At 39.5% G+C, this 15,379-nt stretch overlaps 1 protein-coding gene across 6 annotated transcripts in view; it reads left to right on the top strand.

Annotated features, from left to right (window-relative positions):
• ACSL4 (acyl-CoA synthetase long chain family member 4) overlaps window positions 1–15,379 on the top strand; it is a 75,413-nt gene that overhangs the window by 49,681 nt on the left and 10,353 nt on the right. For all 6 annotated transcript variants that reach the window (XM_026478816.4, XM_026478814.4, XM_026478817.4 and 3 more), the window contains exons 9-15: window positions 377–448; window positions 4,148–4,287; window positions 5,196–5,368; window positions 7,385–7,459; window positions 9,938–10,129; window positions 11,398–11,512; window positions 15,218–15,375. In XM_026478816.4, the coding sequence (XP_026334601.1) occupies window positions 377–448; window positions 4,148–4,287; window positions 5,196–5,368; window positions 7,385–7,459; window positions 9,938–10,129; window positions 11,398–11,512; window positions 15,218–15,375 (925 nt within the window). The remainder of the gene's footprint in view (window positions 1–376; window positions 449–4,147; window positions 4,288–5,195; window positions 5,369–7,384; window positions 7,460–9,937; window positions 10,130–11,397; window positions 11,513–15,217; window positions 15,376–15,379) is intronic.

The raw sequence follows: 15,379 nt of genomic DNA, 5'->3' as shown, positions 1-15,379 counted from the left end.
TCAGTCTACCTTAGTTGAGGGCTTCTGTTTTTCCTTTTTTTTTTTCCCTAATGGATGGTTTGTGCTGTGTTTGATATGTCTGTAAATAAGAATGCTCAATGTACCAGAATATCCCACTCTCCTTCATTCCGAATCAGCGTTTTCCCCCTAAAGAAGGCTGAAAGGTGCTAGAAGAAATAATCTCCTGGCTAAGGCACTAAAGCACTTATGCTTTAGACTTTTGTAGGTTATAATAGTTCTAACCGATAACTCCCAGAGCAGTGGAAGATCAAATTCCACGTGTAAATTTCTGTCACTGTCATCGTTAATATTTGAATTACAGCATTTTTTGCGAATGTTGGTTTTCCTGATCCTATTTACTTTTTCTTTGCTGTAGTCCAGCAAAATTAAAAAAGGAAGCAAAGGAGACTGTACTGTACTGAAGCCGACACTCATGGCCGCTGTTCCGGTGAGTACAGAATGTAAATGTGCTTCATTGCTCGCACTTGGACTTTTTAAAGGCAATACCCTTAGGGATTTGTGTACAGTTTTAAATTTTAATTTTCCTGTGTTGAAATCATGGCAGCTGTGTTCATTAAAAGCTTTGATAAGGTATTGGAAAGGATGAAATGACAAGCTTCTGAAATGTATGCCTGCTAGTGTTGCCGATACTTGAAAATTAGGGGCTGAAAATGACCTGAGTTCAGATCACGTCCTGTGAGCATTTAAGGTTTCAAGGGTTTTTGTTTCATCACAAATTTTAAAAAACGGAGGGAACATAGGCCATCCCAGAGAACTGAAGCAGCACATCCAAGGTTATGGAATGAGTCTCGAATCTGAGCCTCCCGACCCTTACAGTGAGCAGGAAAACTGGCACTGGAGAGAGCTTCCAAAGAGAAAAGATGATTTCTAGATTTTTAAAATCCTTATGTGAAATAGTGCCTTTTACGAAAAGGAGGACGTTACAGTTTTTTGCCCCCCCCCTTTTAAAGATTTTTTAAAATTTGTTAGGACAGAGAGCACAAGCGGCCGGGGGGCGGGGGGATCAGGACAGAGAGGGAGAAGCAGACTCCCCGCTGAGCAGGGAGCCCGACAAGGGGCTCGATCCCAGGTCCCCGGAATCATGACCTGAGCCGAAGCAGACGCTTAACCAACTGAGCCACCCAGGTGCCCTGTTTTTGGCCTTTTAATATTAAATTCTGAAATATTTAACACAATGTTTCAAATTTGCATGGTCCAATATATTCTAGCACTTTTAGGATCAGAAACTCCAGTGGGACTGTGTATCATGACTTGCATGTATTATGATCAGATTTTAAGTCTTATCCCAATATCTTTCTCAGAACTATTTTTGTACACGGAAAGTCAGAGATTAGATCATGAAGTGTTCGGCCCAAGTTTTCTAAGAATTAGGAAGTTACTTCGTTGTTTTAGCTTTTAATTACAAAATTACCAAATAACCAAGGAATTAGGATAGGTCTGAGCATGCCTTTGCCTTTTTGTTTAGAGGTGCTGTAGAATTCAGCACGTTTACAAATGGAAGGAAGCTTCTCATTACTCACAGTACTTCCTGTGTCCCAGGCACTGCTCAAGTGCTTCAGATGGATTATCTCACTTAATCCTCCCTAGGACTCTGCTAGCTGGTCCTGTTTTTCCAGTTTTATAGAGGGAAAAAACTTGCCTGAGGTCACAGAGCCCATAGGTGCTAAAGTGCTAAAGTTCAAGTGTGAACTGAATTGTCTTAACTACTATGCTTATCTATTTAGGATTGTTTCGTTTTGGGCAACAGTATTTTGGCTTTATTACCCAAAGTACAGGAATCCCTAGTAAACCTTATTGGAGAACATAAGGAAAGAAAAGGGCCTAGGACTATAGGAAGTAATGTCTGAATTTAGGCCTAAAGGATAAGCAGGAGTTAGCTGGTATGCTGTGTATCTTCTAGTTGTCTGTTGTCCATTCTTCTTTGTGTCTTGGAAGGCTAACTTCTGTGGATGAATTACTAGGGCTTCCTGGCCTTCTGATTGCTGGTTGGGTTCAGTCCATTACTGGCACTCAGGAGAGATCACAGGGGCTGGGGGGGTGTGGAGTTTGCATACTTACTGCCTTTGCTCCTTCCCTGCTGGGCTGTGGTTTGGGGAAGTTGTCAGGAGCGCATTGGATAGTCTCTTTCCCATTGGCTTTAACCAGGTCTTGCCCATGGCTATAGTCCTTACTGGGCTCCAATCATACTTCTCTCTACTTACTTCTTCAGGCCTAGGGATAGTAAGCAATCTCCCATGTTGCTGATCCATTGATGCTTCACTCAACTTTGTTGTTCCCTTCGCTCTTCTTACTCCTCTATAAATAGGCCTTAAAAAATCTTTTTTTTTTTTTTTTTTTTTACTGAGAATTGGTAGATTCTATTATCTGTGTTAGTTTCTTTCCTGGTCAGAATAAAAGATCCATTTAGTATTGTGTATTCACAGAGAGAATTTAGAATAAATCACTGCTGCTTGTAAGCAGTGACTCAGTTGAACATCATGTAATTATTAGGTTGAAGTAAAGGGTGACTTAATGTGCTAACAATAAATCCTGCCAACTTGTTGCAACTGTATTGTTTGTGTTCCTTCCTCACTGAGGCCACTTCGCCTATGACTCGTATCTATTGGAAGGAGCAGTGGAGGTAGTTCTCACACAGCTGTCTCGCTCCCGTATGCTTTTTTCCACCCAACATCCCATTCACTTTTTTAAGAGGGATAGTTACAGGATATTAAAGTCCTTGTAGGGAACTTCTGGAATTTCTCAGTCACAGATCTAGACAAATATTTCAGTTCTGTAATAATGATTCCATCTGTGGAAATGGACAGAACAACACTGTACCATGCTTGAATGCTGGGGTAGCCTCTCTGCACCCCTGCTAGCTTTATTGAGATACAATGATGTAACATTGTGTCAGTTTAGGGTGTACAGTGTGATGATTTGACATATGTATATATTGTGAAATGATTACTGTAATAATGTTACTTAACACACCCATCACCTCATGTAGTTACCGTGTGTGTGTGTGTGTGATGAGAACATTGAAGACCTACTCCTTTAGCAACTTGCGAATATACAATACAGTCTTGTTAGCTGTAGTTACCTTGCTGTGCCATACATTACATCCTCAGGACTTAACTCATCTTCTACCTGTAAGTTTGTACCCTTGGACCAACATCTCCCTATTTCCCCCACCCCCTAGCTTCTGGCAATAACCAGTCTACTCTCTTTTGCTGAGTTTGGCTCTTTTCAATTCCATGTACAAGTGAGATCATACAGTATTTGTCTTTTTCCGTCTACCTTATTTCATGTAGCATAATGCAAGAGATGGTTTTGTTGTCTTCATTTCTGAATGGCTCTATTCTGATATCCAAAGAGCCATTCATAAAACCATTCATTGTAGCACAACTTAATTTATACTAATTGCTAGTTTAAATATTTTAAACCAGGCATTTATAAATAGATGTGTTTTGTGCAACAATTTGTATTAATTTGTGCTAAGTCATTTCAAGGAAACATTTAGTGATAGTCTGGGCTTTTTTGCTTGTCTGTTTTGTTTTTATATATTATCTTGGGAGTCACTATATCCCAAACCTAGTCCTACTTTTAATTTTCCAAGGAGCCATGAGCAAGAATCCTATTCTTTTTTGTTATCTTAGCTTCTATTGAAAGGGAATCAAAATGCCTAAATTATAGGGACATAAAACTCTAGGAAACTCTGTATGTAAACTCTTCTTAGAAGCGCTGTAAATCTCTCTGCTGTGTTCTAAGAGTCACAAGGTAGTAGTGAGAAAAACATCAGGATTAGATTCAACATAGTTGGGTGTTCTGGTGCTATTTGAAAATAAGTGCATATATTTGAAAGAAAATAATTTAAAAAGGTTTTTATGTGGGAGGGGAATGAATTATTTACACTCTAGTTAACATTTTTAAAGATTTTTAGAGAAACTTAGTTTATAGAACTGAAAAACCCCTATACTTGTCGCTGGTCTTTTTGAAATCGTGAACAAGTAAAGTCAGTGAAATTAATTATATAATAAACATAACCATTTTTACCTAAGATGTTGTAAGCAAGGTGTCTTCAACTAAAGACCGTCTCAGTGTTGGTGTAATTCTTTTCAGGTTATTGACTGTTTTGCTTACCTTTTAGGAAATCATGGATAGAATTTATAAGAACGTTATGAGCAAAGTCCAAGAGATGAATTATATTCAGAAAACGCTGTTCAAGATAGGGTATGATTACAAATTAGAACAGATCAAAAAGGGATACGATGCACCACTTTGCAACCTGTAAGTACATTTCATAGACTCCGTAGTGTGAGCCTTTAGATCTTTTGTGTTTTTACAACTGGAAGCTGAAAAAGTAACTGGCAAGTTAATTTCCTTTGAGCATCACCACCATCATCATAAGCTTGCATTTCCCTTTTACTCGCTTCTAACGCTCATTGCTTACACAGCCAACACAGAGGACCCTCAACTCTGATCATGGCAATTTAACAAATTTTAATAATTGAATAAATATTTAAGATTCAATGATAAAATTCCGTCTTGTGAAGAAAAACTAGACTTTCGAATCAAGACATTCGAGTTTAAAAAGCGTCATGTCTAACTGAAAGCGATACTCAAGATTTTATTCTGCGTGAAGGTTTCCAATGTATTGTCTTCATAAAACAGTATAATAAGTATGTGAATATAAAAGCTATTTAAAATGCAGTGCTGGGGGGGTGGAGATGGGAAAACATTTTTCATTAAGAGAGAGATAAGTCGATAACTAAATGTTCTCAAGAGAACTGTGATTTATTTTCCTTTGACGACATCATTTTCTTTCATTTACTGTATGTCAAAGCAATTTCCCAAACACCGCACTCTTTTTTGCATTTTCTGGCATTTTTAAAAAGTACAGCGGACACATAACGTTCCTGTAGTTTCAGGCGTGTCACATAAGGACTTGACCCCTCTGTACGTTATGCTGGTCTCACCACAAACATAGCTACCATGTGGCATCTTCTGGCATTTTTTTCCAAAGCGTTATTAGTTGTCACTTTGTCAACCTCTCATTAATTACCACCATGGTTCTCAAACTTAGGTGTCCAGCCCAAGTTGAACAATCTTGCTCAGAGCTTATAAATTAGGATGTCACCAGGAATAATGTATGCATGTATTAAAATGATCCCCCTCCCTTTTTTCATTTTTTCCAGGTTACTGTTTAAGAAGGTGAAGGCTTTGCTGGGAGGGAACGTCCGCATGATGCTGTCTGGTGGAGCGCCGCTGTCTCCGCAGACACACCGGTTCATGAATGTCTGCTTCTGCTGCCCTGTGGGCCAGGGTTATGGACTCACAGAATCCTGTGGTGCTGGGACAGTTACTGAAGGTAAGTGCTGGTAACGTGGCAAATAATTCGACGTTAGTCACTACTGACAAAACCCATTTGCATTAGCTTTAGGAACCGTGGTATTTTTATACCTTGTAAGTGGTATCAGATTCCAGGCAAACCTGAGTAGTTTTAGTAACTTTTAATGGAACTATCATGAGTACCCTTTTATTTTTAAGCCTTGTAAATATTTATGCCATTTTGTCAGTCCTCAGAATTCTGTCACCCCGGGCCTTCGATCTTTTCTCTCTAAATGATTACTTCCTTGGAGAGCTGCACTCTTGGAATAAAGTATCATTTTTAGGCCCCCTCTTGAATGTATATTCCTGCCCTGACTTCTTGTTTGTTTTCTCTTCTGTTATTTTCATCATCCTGCGGCAGGGTTTCTCAACTTTGGCACTACTGAAATTTTGAACCAAGTAGTTCTTTATTGTTCAGGCTCTCCGGAGCCTTATAAGATGTTCAGCAGCTGGATGGAAACCAGGAGTAACTCACTCCTCCCAGTTGTGGCAGTGGAACAACTAGAAACATTACCAAATATCCCCCGAGGGGCCAAATCATTCTGGGCTGGGAAACACTGGGTATAGTGACGTTGTTTTGGATGAGCCCACTTCCGCTTTAAACTTATTGTGTCCAAAATCAGTGCCAGCAACCCAGACCATCTCTCCACCTCACCAATTGTTTGCGACGGTGGTATTGCCATCCTAAAGTCATTCAGGGCATTGGCTTTGAAGTCACCTAGTTAAATATCTTTAACTTTGATCAGATCCTCCCACTTCTTCATTGGGTTGTTCCCTCCCCTGCGTGCCACCTCTGGTGTCCAGCCTTTCGTGACTTCACACTGCTCTGAGGTAATAGCCTTGCGCCTGCTGCGCCTGCCTCTGTCAGAGCACTTCCGATGGGTCTTGTGTGATTGTGTTAGCCGCCTCCACCTCTAACCCTGCTTCATGCCTGGCGAACCGAGCTTTCCAGACATCTTTGATCTGGCGCCATTGAACCCATTGTTGTTTTCCATTATTTCCCACAGCTCCATGTACCTGGCTGTGCTCTCCAGACAAGTCAGTTTTCTTACTCTTTCTCATATGGGCATTCTTGCTCTCACCGCTCTGTATTTTCTGTTCCCTTCTCTTAGAATGCCCCTTTGGCTAACTGGTCACAGCTGCCTTTTCATGCCCAACTCTTCGGTTAAGTCCTTCCCAATTTTACATTGATGTTTCTAGTCTCTCAGGTACCATTGTGCTCACTTTCAGTACCATGCAGTTGACTATTTATTTAAATGTGCTCTCAATTGTTTCACATGCATTTTGGCCCAGGTAGTTTGTTTGTAAGCTCACTGGGGGAAAAGTCTCCTATCCTTTATGTGTTTTCTCTTTTCAGTGTTTAATATAATGCTAGGTACATTATTGGCTATCTATTAATACTTGATTATGGATAGCAGTACTTCCAGATTACAAAAGGAGAATATCATCATCATCGTCATCATCATGTTTGGTGGTAATAGCTAATGTTTATTGAAAACTTAGTTTGTGCTGGGACGTGTTAAGCATCTTCCGTGCATCATCTCATTTAATCCCTACAGCATATCCTTGTTAAGAAGTACGTTTTTTTACTATCCCCATTTAATAGATGAGGAAATGGAGGCTTAGTGGGGTTAAGTAATTTGTCCAAGTCCCACAGCCAGTCAGTAAGTGGTAGAGAAGGAATTCCACTCCAAGTCTGTCTTCCTGGAATCCTAGGTAGATAATGGTGGAGCCAGCTCTCCTCCTTTAACAGTGGTTTTTGTACTTAATTATCTGAAATTCACCCGTGAGAAGCAGAAATGATGTAACAACCCTGGAATTGATTGCACTGTTGAAATGAAGTTGAAGTATCGAAACCCTGACCACACTTGGCACTGCACTCACAATGGCCTCTCTTTTGTCATCTGTGAGACTCTGGCTCGGACTCCAGTATTCCTGGTCTCACGTGGGTCTGAAATGTGGTATGCTAACATCTTTATTGCATTTTCCCTTGTAGTTACTGACTATACTACTGGCAGAGTTGGAGCCCCTCTCATTTGCTGTGAAATTAAGCTAAAAGACTGGCAGGAAGGTAAGAATTTTATGACAAGCTCTACTGGTTCTAGATACGTTGAAAACCACCATGAGCCTCAAGATAGCCAGTGTTACGTTGTCTGTGGTAGCATGTGAGTCTTTGCTGTTGCGTGTTCCCTGTGCTTTCTTTCTCCTCGGATAAAATCTTTAGGTTCTGAAGAGGAAAAGAAAATCTCTGGAATCTAGGCATGGTGATTCTGCACTTGAGAATACTTGATGGTAAAGAGGAAAAACTTTCTTATGGGGCATTCCCTGGGTTTGGAGAAGGGTTTGGAGAATCATCCTATCTTTTAAAGCTCAACTTTACTACTGAGGAGGTTGGAGCTGGGAAATGAAACCCCAGATTTTTAGGGGCTAGAGTGACTGATCACACACACTCACACACACGCACACCCAACCCCTTAGCTCTTGACCCCAGCAAACGTTTTCACAGTTCAGACTCAATTCTCCAGCTATTTGTATAATTTTATTTTTATATGTGACTGCAAAGGGAAGCCTGCACTTTACAGACATTGGTGATAATCCTTTTTATTAATCAGCTGAAGGCAAAAAGTAAACCAGTCTTCCTGACGAAATTGTGAAAAATACTAAATATGTGCATTAACTGCAAAATAATTAACAGCCTGTCCTTGCCAGGTAAGGCAAAAGTAATTAAAAAGCTTATGGTTTTGAAAGGGAGTATTCACCTAGGGATGGAGCCATAGACTGAAAATTTAAAGGACCAGTTAGTTACCTCCTAGGACAATTCCCCTAGGTTGTTCCAACCCAAGAAAATGAATGGGCTTTATCTGACATAAACTTGAAGTTCCTGAAGTTGTTTCTCTTCTGTGACTTTCTTATGATGTCCATTATTGTCAGTGCTCCATGAGCAAATGGCCACTTCTTCTCAAAAACCACATTTAAAATCCAGTTGCATTCCCAAGAGTTTTGCATCTTGGGAATAAGTCCTCCCACAGTCATGCTGTTCCAGTTTGAGGATGGAGATCTGAAGAGAATGTAGGGAATATAGGTCTGGCTGGATTGAGTCTCAGCATCACAATTGTTTTTACTAGATGGGTTATTTATGAGGCAGTGAAATCAGAGAAACAAGATGTATCGTTACAACTTGGTAAGGCAAATTGTGCCTCTTGAATTTTTATTTTCTGATTTTTTGGTATTGTGCCTTAATGTCCATTTGGGGGAATGGGTACATTTTTGCAAATGTATTTGGAGTTTTCCTTGCTATGAAGGAACCCTTGCTTTCTATAACAGGAATGATCTTAATGTTTTACGTACAGTGGGTTTTGTCCAATTCAAGTACTGACTAGTTTAAAAATTTTAAGAGCAGCTTTGATTCTTTTAGGACATAAAATCCAATCAACATCTCAGGTTATGAATTCAGATTTTTGTATATTTCCCTTAAAGTCAGCTTTATTCAGTAATAAATAGGTAATGAGTGGTGGTAAGATATTTTAGAATTATTGTCAATTATTTCAGTGTTCTAACTTTTAAAGTTGTGACTGATCATAGGCAAAGTTAAGAAAATAAACTTTCCCTCCTGTTTCTCCTAGCCTCCCTTTCCCTCTCACTTAATGGTGTTGCCTTTGGTAGGCATTTCCTCCCTGCTCTCCTGTATTAAAACCAAAAAAAAAAACAAAACCAAAAAAAAAAGAGGGGACCCTGGGTGGCTCAGTCAGTTAAGCATCTGCCTTCAGCTCAGGTCATGATCTCAGGGTCCTGGGATCTAGCCCCACGTGGGGCTCCCTTGCTCAGCGGGGATTTTGCTTCTCTCTCTGCCCCTCTCCCCCACTCATGCTCTCTCTCGAGATCTCTGTCGAAAATAAATAAATGAAATCTTTAAGAGAGAGAGAGAGAGAGAGAGAGAGAAACCAAAAGAAACTCTTAATGATAGAGAACAAACTGAGGGTTGATGGAGGGAAGTGGGTGGGGGATGGGCTGAATGCGTGATGGGTATTAAGGAGGGCACTTGTGATGAGCACTGGGTGTTTTAAGTGGTGAATTACAAAATTCTACTCCTGAAACCAATACTGCACTCTATGTTACTAACAAAAATTTAAATAAAATTTAAAAACAAATAAAAAATAAAACCTCTTTAGAAAAAAAAATCGGAAATGCATTGATATCAGTATGTTAGTAATTTACTTATAACAGCTTCAAGTGTTACCCTTCTTGGGGGGGTACTTTTGTCTTAACAGAGCTCTATGAAGCCCATTTCTAAGCATGAAATTTTTTGGTCTTTGGGAAGGTTTGGCGTAGTTGGTGGTTGGTGATTATCATTGAGCCTTCCTTGGTACTTCTGAAATTACAGTTACACACAATGTGAATACACAAGAATGTGAATAAATATAAACTAATATTCTCCCATAAAGTGACATAAAATTTGATCCACAGAAACATATTAGTGTAGTAATTTTAAGAATTAATATAAGTACATTCTCTGTTAAAACAGTAACTGATTTCATTAAATGACTTCCAGGCGGTTATACAATTCATGACAAGCCGAACCCCAGAGGCGAAATCGTAATCGGTGGGCAGAATATCTCTATGGGATATTTTAAAAATGAAGAGAAAACTGCAGAGGATTATTCTGTGGATGAAAATGGCCAAAGGTGGTTTTGCACTGGTGACATTGGAGAATTTCATCCTGATGGATGTTTACAGATTATAGGTCAGTGTATTCTCTTTTTGTGAGAAAACAAAGATTGCTCAAAAGAGGTATTTTTTTGGTCAACTACACATGGTACTATATAACCACCTACTGTCACATACCCTACCTAGAATACCATAGAATACCACAGAATAGAATCCCTCACCATTTACCTCCCCACTCAAGAATCACTGTGGGCACATTACTTTCCCTAGTGGCTATTTATATAGCTCTAGCTGTCCTTGCAACTTAGAAAATTATAAATCCTCAACAGCAAACCGTTCTTCTGAGAATGTCAGTTGGTTTGACACTGCGCTCACCGAGCCTACTGAAATAGACTTTTAACTCCAAGAGAGCCCTTATGCTATTCACTTTAAGTAGACAGAACCTAAAATGAAAATTTGACTAGCTAGCTGGGAAGGACCAGTCCGTAGGGACCTAGTCACGTCCTTTTTAAGCCATAACATTGCCTCAGTCATATCCCTAGTGGTCCATTTAAATCTGTCCCTGGACCCATATCTGACCTGAATATAATTAGAGATTTCCTGGGAAAAGTGGTTTTTCATCTAGAAGTTAAATCTGCTGGGGAAATCCCCACTAAGCATGGCTCAGTCTAGAACCAATCCCCTCCCCTCCCCCGCTTTTTTTTTTTCCTTGATCCTTATTTGCACTGGAATCAAAGGTGGTTTCTGTGGGCATGTAGAGTGGGTTCCCAGGCTACAGGTAGGCAAGCTGGCCCTCGTACGAAAGTTGTAAGGCAACCGATGATTATTCAAGCCATGCTGTCCTGTGCCAGGAGCACTGTCATTTTAACAAGATGATGTCAAATGTGGAAAATGGGGAATTCACGTGTATTAACCACATTCCACATGCCGGACGTTGTGCTACATGCTTGTATCAGTATCTCTGATAAAATTGAGGGTTGGAGAGGTCAGCCGACATGCCCAGGCTCACATGGCTTGTAATTGTGCAGAGCTGCCATTCAAATCTAATGCTCCGAGATCCTGTTCCTTCTCTTCACCTTATTATTGTAGTTAAGATTATAATAAGATACTGAAGCATTCTGTACAGGGTCTAGCATTTTAGCCAGTATCTCTTCAGCTAGGTGTTTTCTTTTTAACTGATGTGTATGGGCAAGCAGTATATATAAGAAGATTTTAGGAGATTTTAGAAGAAGTCTCTTTGTCAATCAAGGTGAAGGCAGTGACATTGAAAGAAAATCAGAAGTGTACACACCTTAATAAAATGGACTGTGGCTAACTTAATCTTCCTCATTCTTCATCTTATAGATCGTAAGAAAGATCTGGTGAAGTTACAAGCAGGAGAATATGTATCTCTTGGGAAAGTAGAAGCCGCACTGAAGAACTGTCCACTTATAGACAACATCTGTGCTTTTGCCAAAAGGTAATTTTAAAAGTTGCATTTGTGCTTCCTTGTACTTGCAGTAGAAGGACGACTGGAAACCATTTTGATCATCTCTAATCATAAGGGAAACACCAACATTTTCATCAGCATTGGGGAATGTTACACGTTTCTGAAAGTTCACCAGCTTGAAGATCTTTCGAGATGATTCAGACTTTCTAACTAATTCTTTGACACCTACTCTGCCTTGCTAAATACTTAGCTGTGCCACAAAACTTACTATTTAACATCTGTAACAACTGAGATAAGTGATTTTCCTAAGAAGTCCATACAGCTAGTACAAGTTTTCTAAATCAGAAACCTAAGAGATTGGACCATTTTCTTTGTGTGTTAATAGCGTTTATTTTTAGGGGCTTTGTCATGCCCTTTAAAAAAAAAGGTAATTGTAAAAAAAAACCCACAAAACATAAAAATTATCATCTTAACTGTTTCTAAGTGTATAGTTGACTGGTGTTATGTATATTCACATCATTGTGCAGTTAGTCTCCAGAACTTTTTCTCTTGCAAAACCGAAACTCTCAAGCTATTAAACAACTCCCCATTTTCCCTGGCCCCAGTCCCTGGCTCCCACCATTCTCCTTCGTGTTTCTGTGAATTTGACTAGTCTAGATACGTCATATAAATAGAATCATAGTATTTGTCTTTTTGTGACTGGCTTCCTTCACTCAGCATAATGTGCTCAGGGTTCATCTATATTGTAATGTCAGAATTTCCCTTCGTGTTTCAGGCTGAGTAATGTTCCACCAGATGCGGGCGCCGGGGTGGCTCAGTCGGTTACGTGTCTGCCTTTGGCTCAGGTCATGATTCTAGGGTCCTAGGATTGAGCCCCGCATCGGGCTCCCTGCTCAGTGGGGAGTCTGCTTCTCCCTCTCCTTCTGCCCCTCCCCTGGCTCATGCTCTCTCTCTCTCTCTTTCCCTCTTTCCTCTCTCTCAAATACATAAAATCTTTAAAAAATGTTGCATTGGGTGTATAGACCGTATTTTGTGTGTCCATTCATCCACCAGTGCACAGCTATGGTGGCTTCCACCTCTTGACTATTGTAAATACTGCTGCTATGAACATGGTTATACAAATATCTCTTCAAGATCCTACTTTCAGTTCTTTTGGATATGTACCCAGATGTGAAATTGCCAGGTCATATGGTAGTTCTATTTTTATTTTTTGAGGAACCGCCGTACTGTTTATACCACAGCAGCAGCACCATTTTTACATTCCTACCAACACTGCACAAGTGTTCACATTTCTCCACATCCTCACCAATGCTTGTTTCTATTTTTTCGATAAGATTCATCATAGTGGGTGTGAGGGGATATCTCCTGGCTGATGGTTAGTGATATGGAGCATTTTTTCATGTGCTCTTTGGCCATTTGTGTATCACCTCCGGAGAAATGTCAAGTCCTTTGCTTATTAAAAATTTGTTCTCCCTTCTTTTTAGTTATACAATATAGTGTTATCCACTGTAGTCACCATGTTTTACATTAGACCCTCAGATCCTATTCATCTTCTAGCTGAAAGTTTATACCCTTTTACCAACCTGTCCCTATTTCAACCAGTCCCTGGCAACCACTTTCCTACTCTGTTTCTGTGAGTTTGACTTTTTTTTTTTTTAAGATTCCACGTATAAGTGATACCATGTAATATTTGTCTCGCTCTGTCTGGTTTATTTCACTTAGTATAATGCCCTCAGGGTTCATCCGTGTTGTCACAAATAGCAGAGTTTTCTTCTTTCTCATAGCTGAATGATATTTCCTTGTGTATATACACCACATATTCTTTATTCATTCATCTATTGATGAACACAGGTTGTTTCTATATCTTGGCTTTTGTGACTAATGCTGCAATGAACATGGGCAGGCAGGTATCTCTTCAATATCTTTTCATATCCTTTGGATTTGTATTTCTTTGTCCAAGCAATTGGATTGCTAGATCATACAGTAATTCTATTTTTAATTTTTTGAGGAATATCCACACTGTTTTCTATAGCGGCTACACCAATTTACATTCCCACCAACAGTGCGCCATGTTCCCTTCTCTCCACATCCTTGCCAACACTTGTTATCTCTTGTCTTTTTGATGATAACCATTGTAACAGGTGTGAGATGATATCTTATTGGGGTTTTGATTTGCATTTATTTTCCTGATGATGAGTGATATTGACCACCTTTTCGTGTGCCTCTTGGCCATTTGTATGCCTTCTTTGGAAAAATGTCTATTCACTTTCTCTGCCCATTCTTTAATTGGACTTTTTTTTTTTTTTTTTTTTTTTTTGCTCTTGAGTTGTAGGACTTATTCATGGATTTTGGATATTAACCCCTTACCAGATAAATGATTTTCAATATTTTCTCCCATTCTGTAGGTTGCCTTTTCTTTTTTTTTTTTAAGATTGATTTATTTATTGGGGGAGAGGGGCAAAGGGAGAGGAGAAGAGAGAATCTCAAGGAGACTCCCCCCTGAGCATGGAGCCCGATGTGGGGCTCGATGTGGAGCTCTATCCCATGACCCTGATATCATGACCTGAGCCAAAATCAGGAGTCAGATGCTCAACTGACTAAGCCACCCAGCTACCCTTGTATGTTGCCTTTTCATTTTGTTAGTGGTTTCCTTTGCTGTGCAGAGCTTTTTAGTTTGATATAGTCCCACTCGTTTATTTTTGCTTTTGTTGCCTATTGTTTTTCAACAATACACATTGTCAAGACTGATGTCAAGGAACTTACCCCATACTCTTTCAGGAGTTTTATAAGTTTTAGGTCTTTGGCCAGTTTTTAATTGGGTTATTTGGGTTTTCTTTCTCACTATTGAGTTATAGGAGTTCTTTATATATTCTAGGTATAACTTCTTATCAGATATATGGCTCACCAATATTTTCTCCAGCTCTATAGATTGACTTTTCACACTGTTGACTATGCCCTTAAGTTTTCGTTGTACTCCCATTTATCAGTTTTTTTCTTTTGTTGCCTCTGCTTTTGGTGTCATATCCAAGAAAGCATTGTCAAATCCAGTGTCGTGAATCTTTTCCCCTGTATTTTCTTCTAGATATTTTGTAATTTTACCTCTTACATGTTTAGGTCCTTGATCCATTTTGAGTTATTTTTTGTGTGTAGTATGGGCTGAGGGTCCAACTTCATTCCTTTGCAAATGGGTAGCCAATTCTCTGAACACCCATTTTTTTGAAGAGACTGTCCTTTCCCCATTGAGTGGTGATGGTGCCCTTATTGAAGATCATTTGACCATATGTGCAGGGGTTTATTTCTGGGCTTTCTGTTCCATTGGTGAAATGTCTGGCTTTATGCCAGTACTATGGGTTTTATTACTTCTTTTTTTAAACAGATCTTATTTATTTATTTATTTATTTATTTATTTATTTATTTGACATACACACACACACACACACACACACGGAGCACAAGCAGGGGGAGCAGCAGGGAGAGGGAGAAGCAGGCTCCCTGCTGAACAGAGAGCCCAATGTGTGGCTCAATCCCAGGTCACTGGGATCATGACCTGAGCTGAAGGCAGATGCTTAAATGACTGAGCCACCCAGGTGCCCTGGGTTTTATACTTCTTAATGAAACTGTGACACTTAAGATAAATATATATTTGGAATTATGTGTACTGTTCTAGTCAATAACTTATAAATAATTGTTCTCAATGCTTTAATTTCCATTTTGTGTTATTTTCTAATTTTTTAGTGATCAGTCCTACGTGATTAGTTTTGTGGTTCCTAATCAGAAAAGGTTGACACTTTTGGCACAACAGAAAGGAGTGGAAGGATCTTGGGTTGATATCTGCAATAACCCTGCCATGGAAGCTGAAATACTGAAAGAAATTAGAGAAGCTGCCAATGCCAGTAA

This window comes from Ursus arctos, chromosome X, assembly GCF_023065955.2.
Source record: "Ursus arctos isolate Adak ecotype North America chromosome X, UrsArc2.0, whole genome shotgun sequence".
NCBI classification, from domain to species: Eukaryota; Metazoa; Chordata; class Mammalia; order Carnivora; family Ursidae; genus Ursus; species Ursus arctos.
Note: the sequence above shows the minus strand (reverse complement) of the source record. Positions and strands in the feature narration are given on the sequence as shown.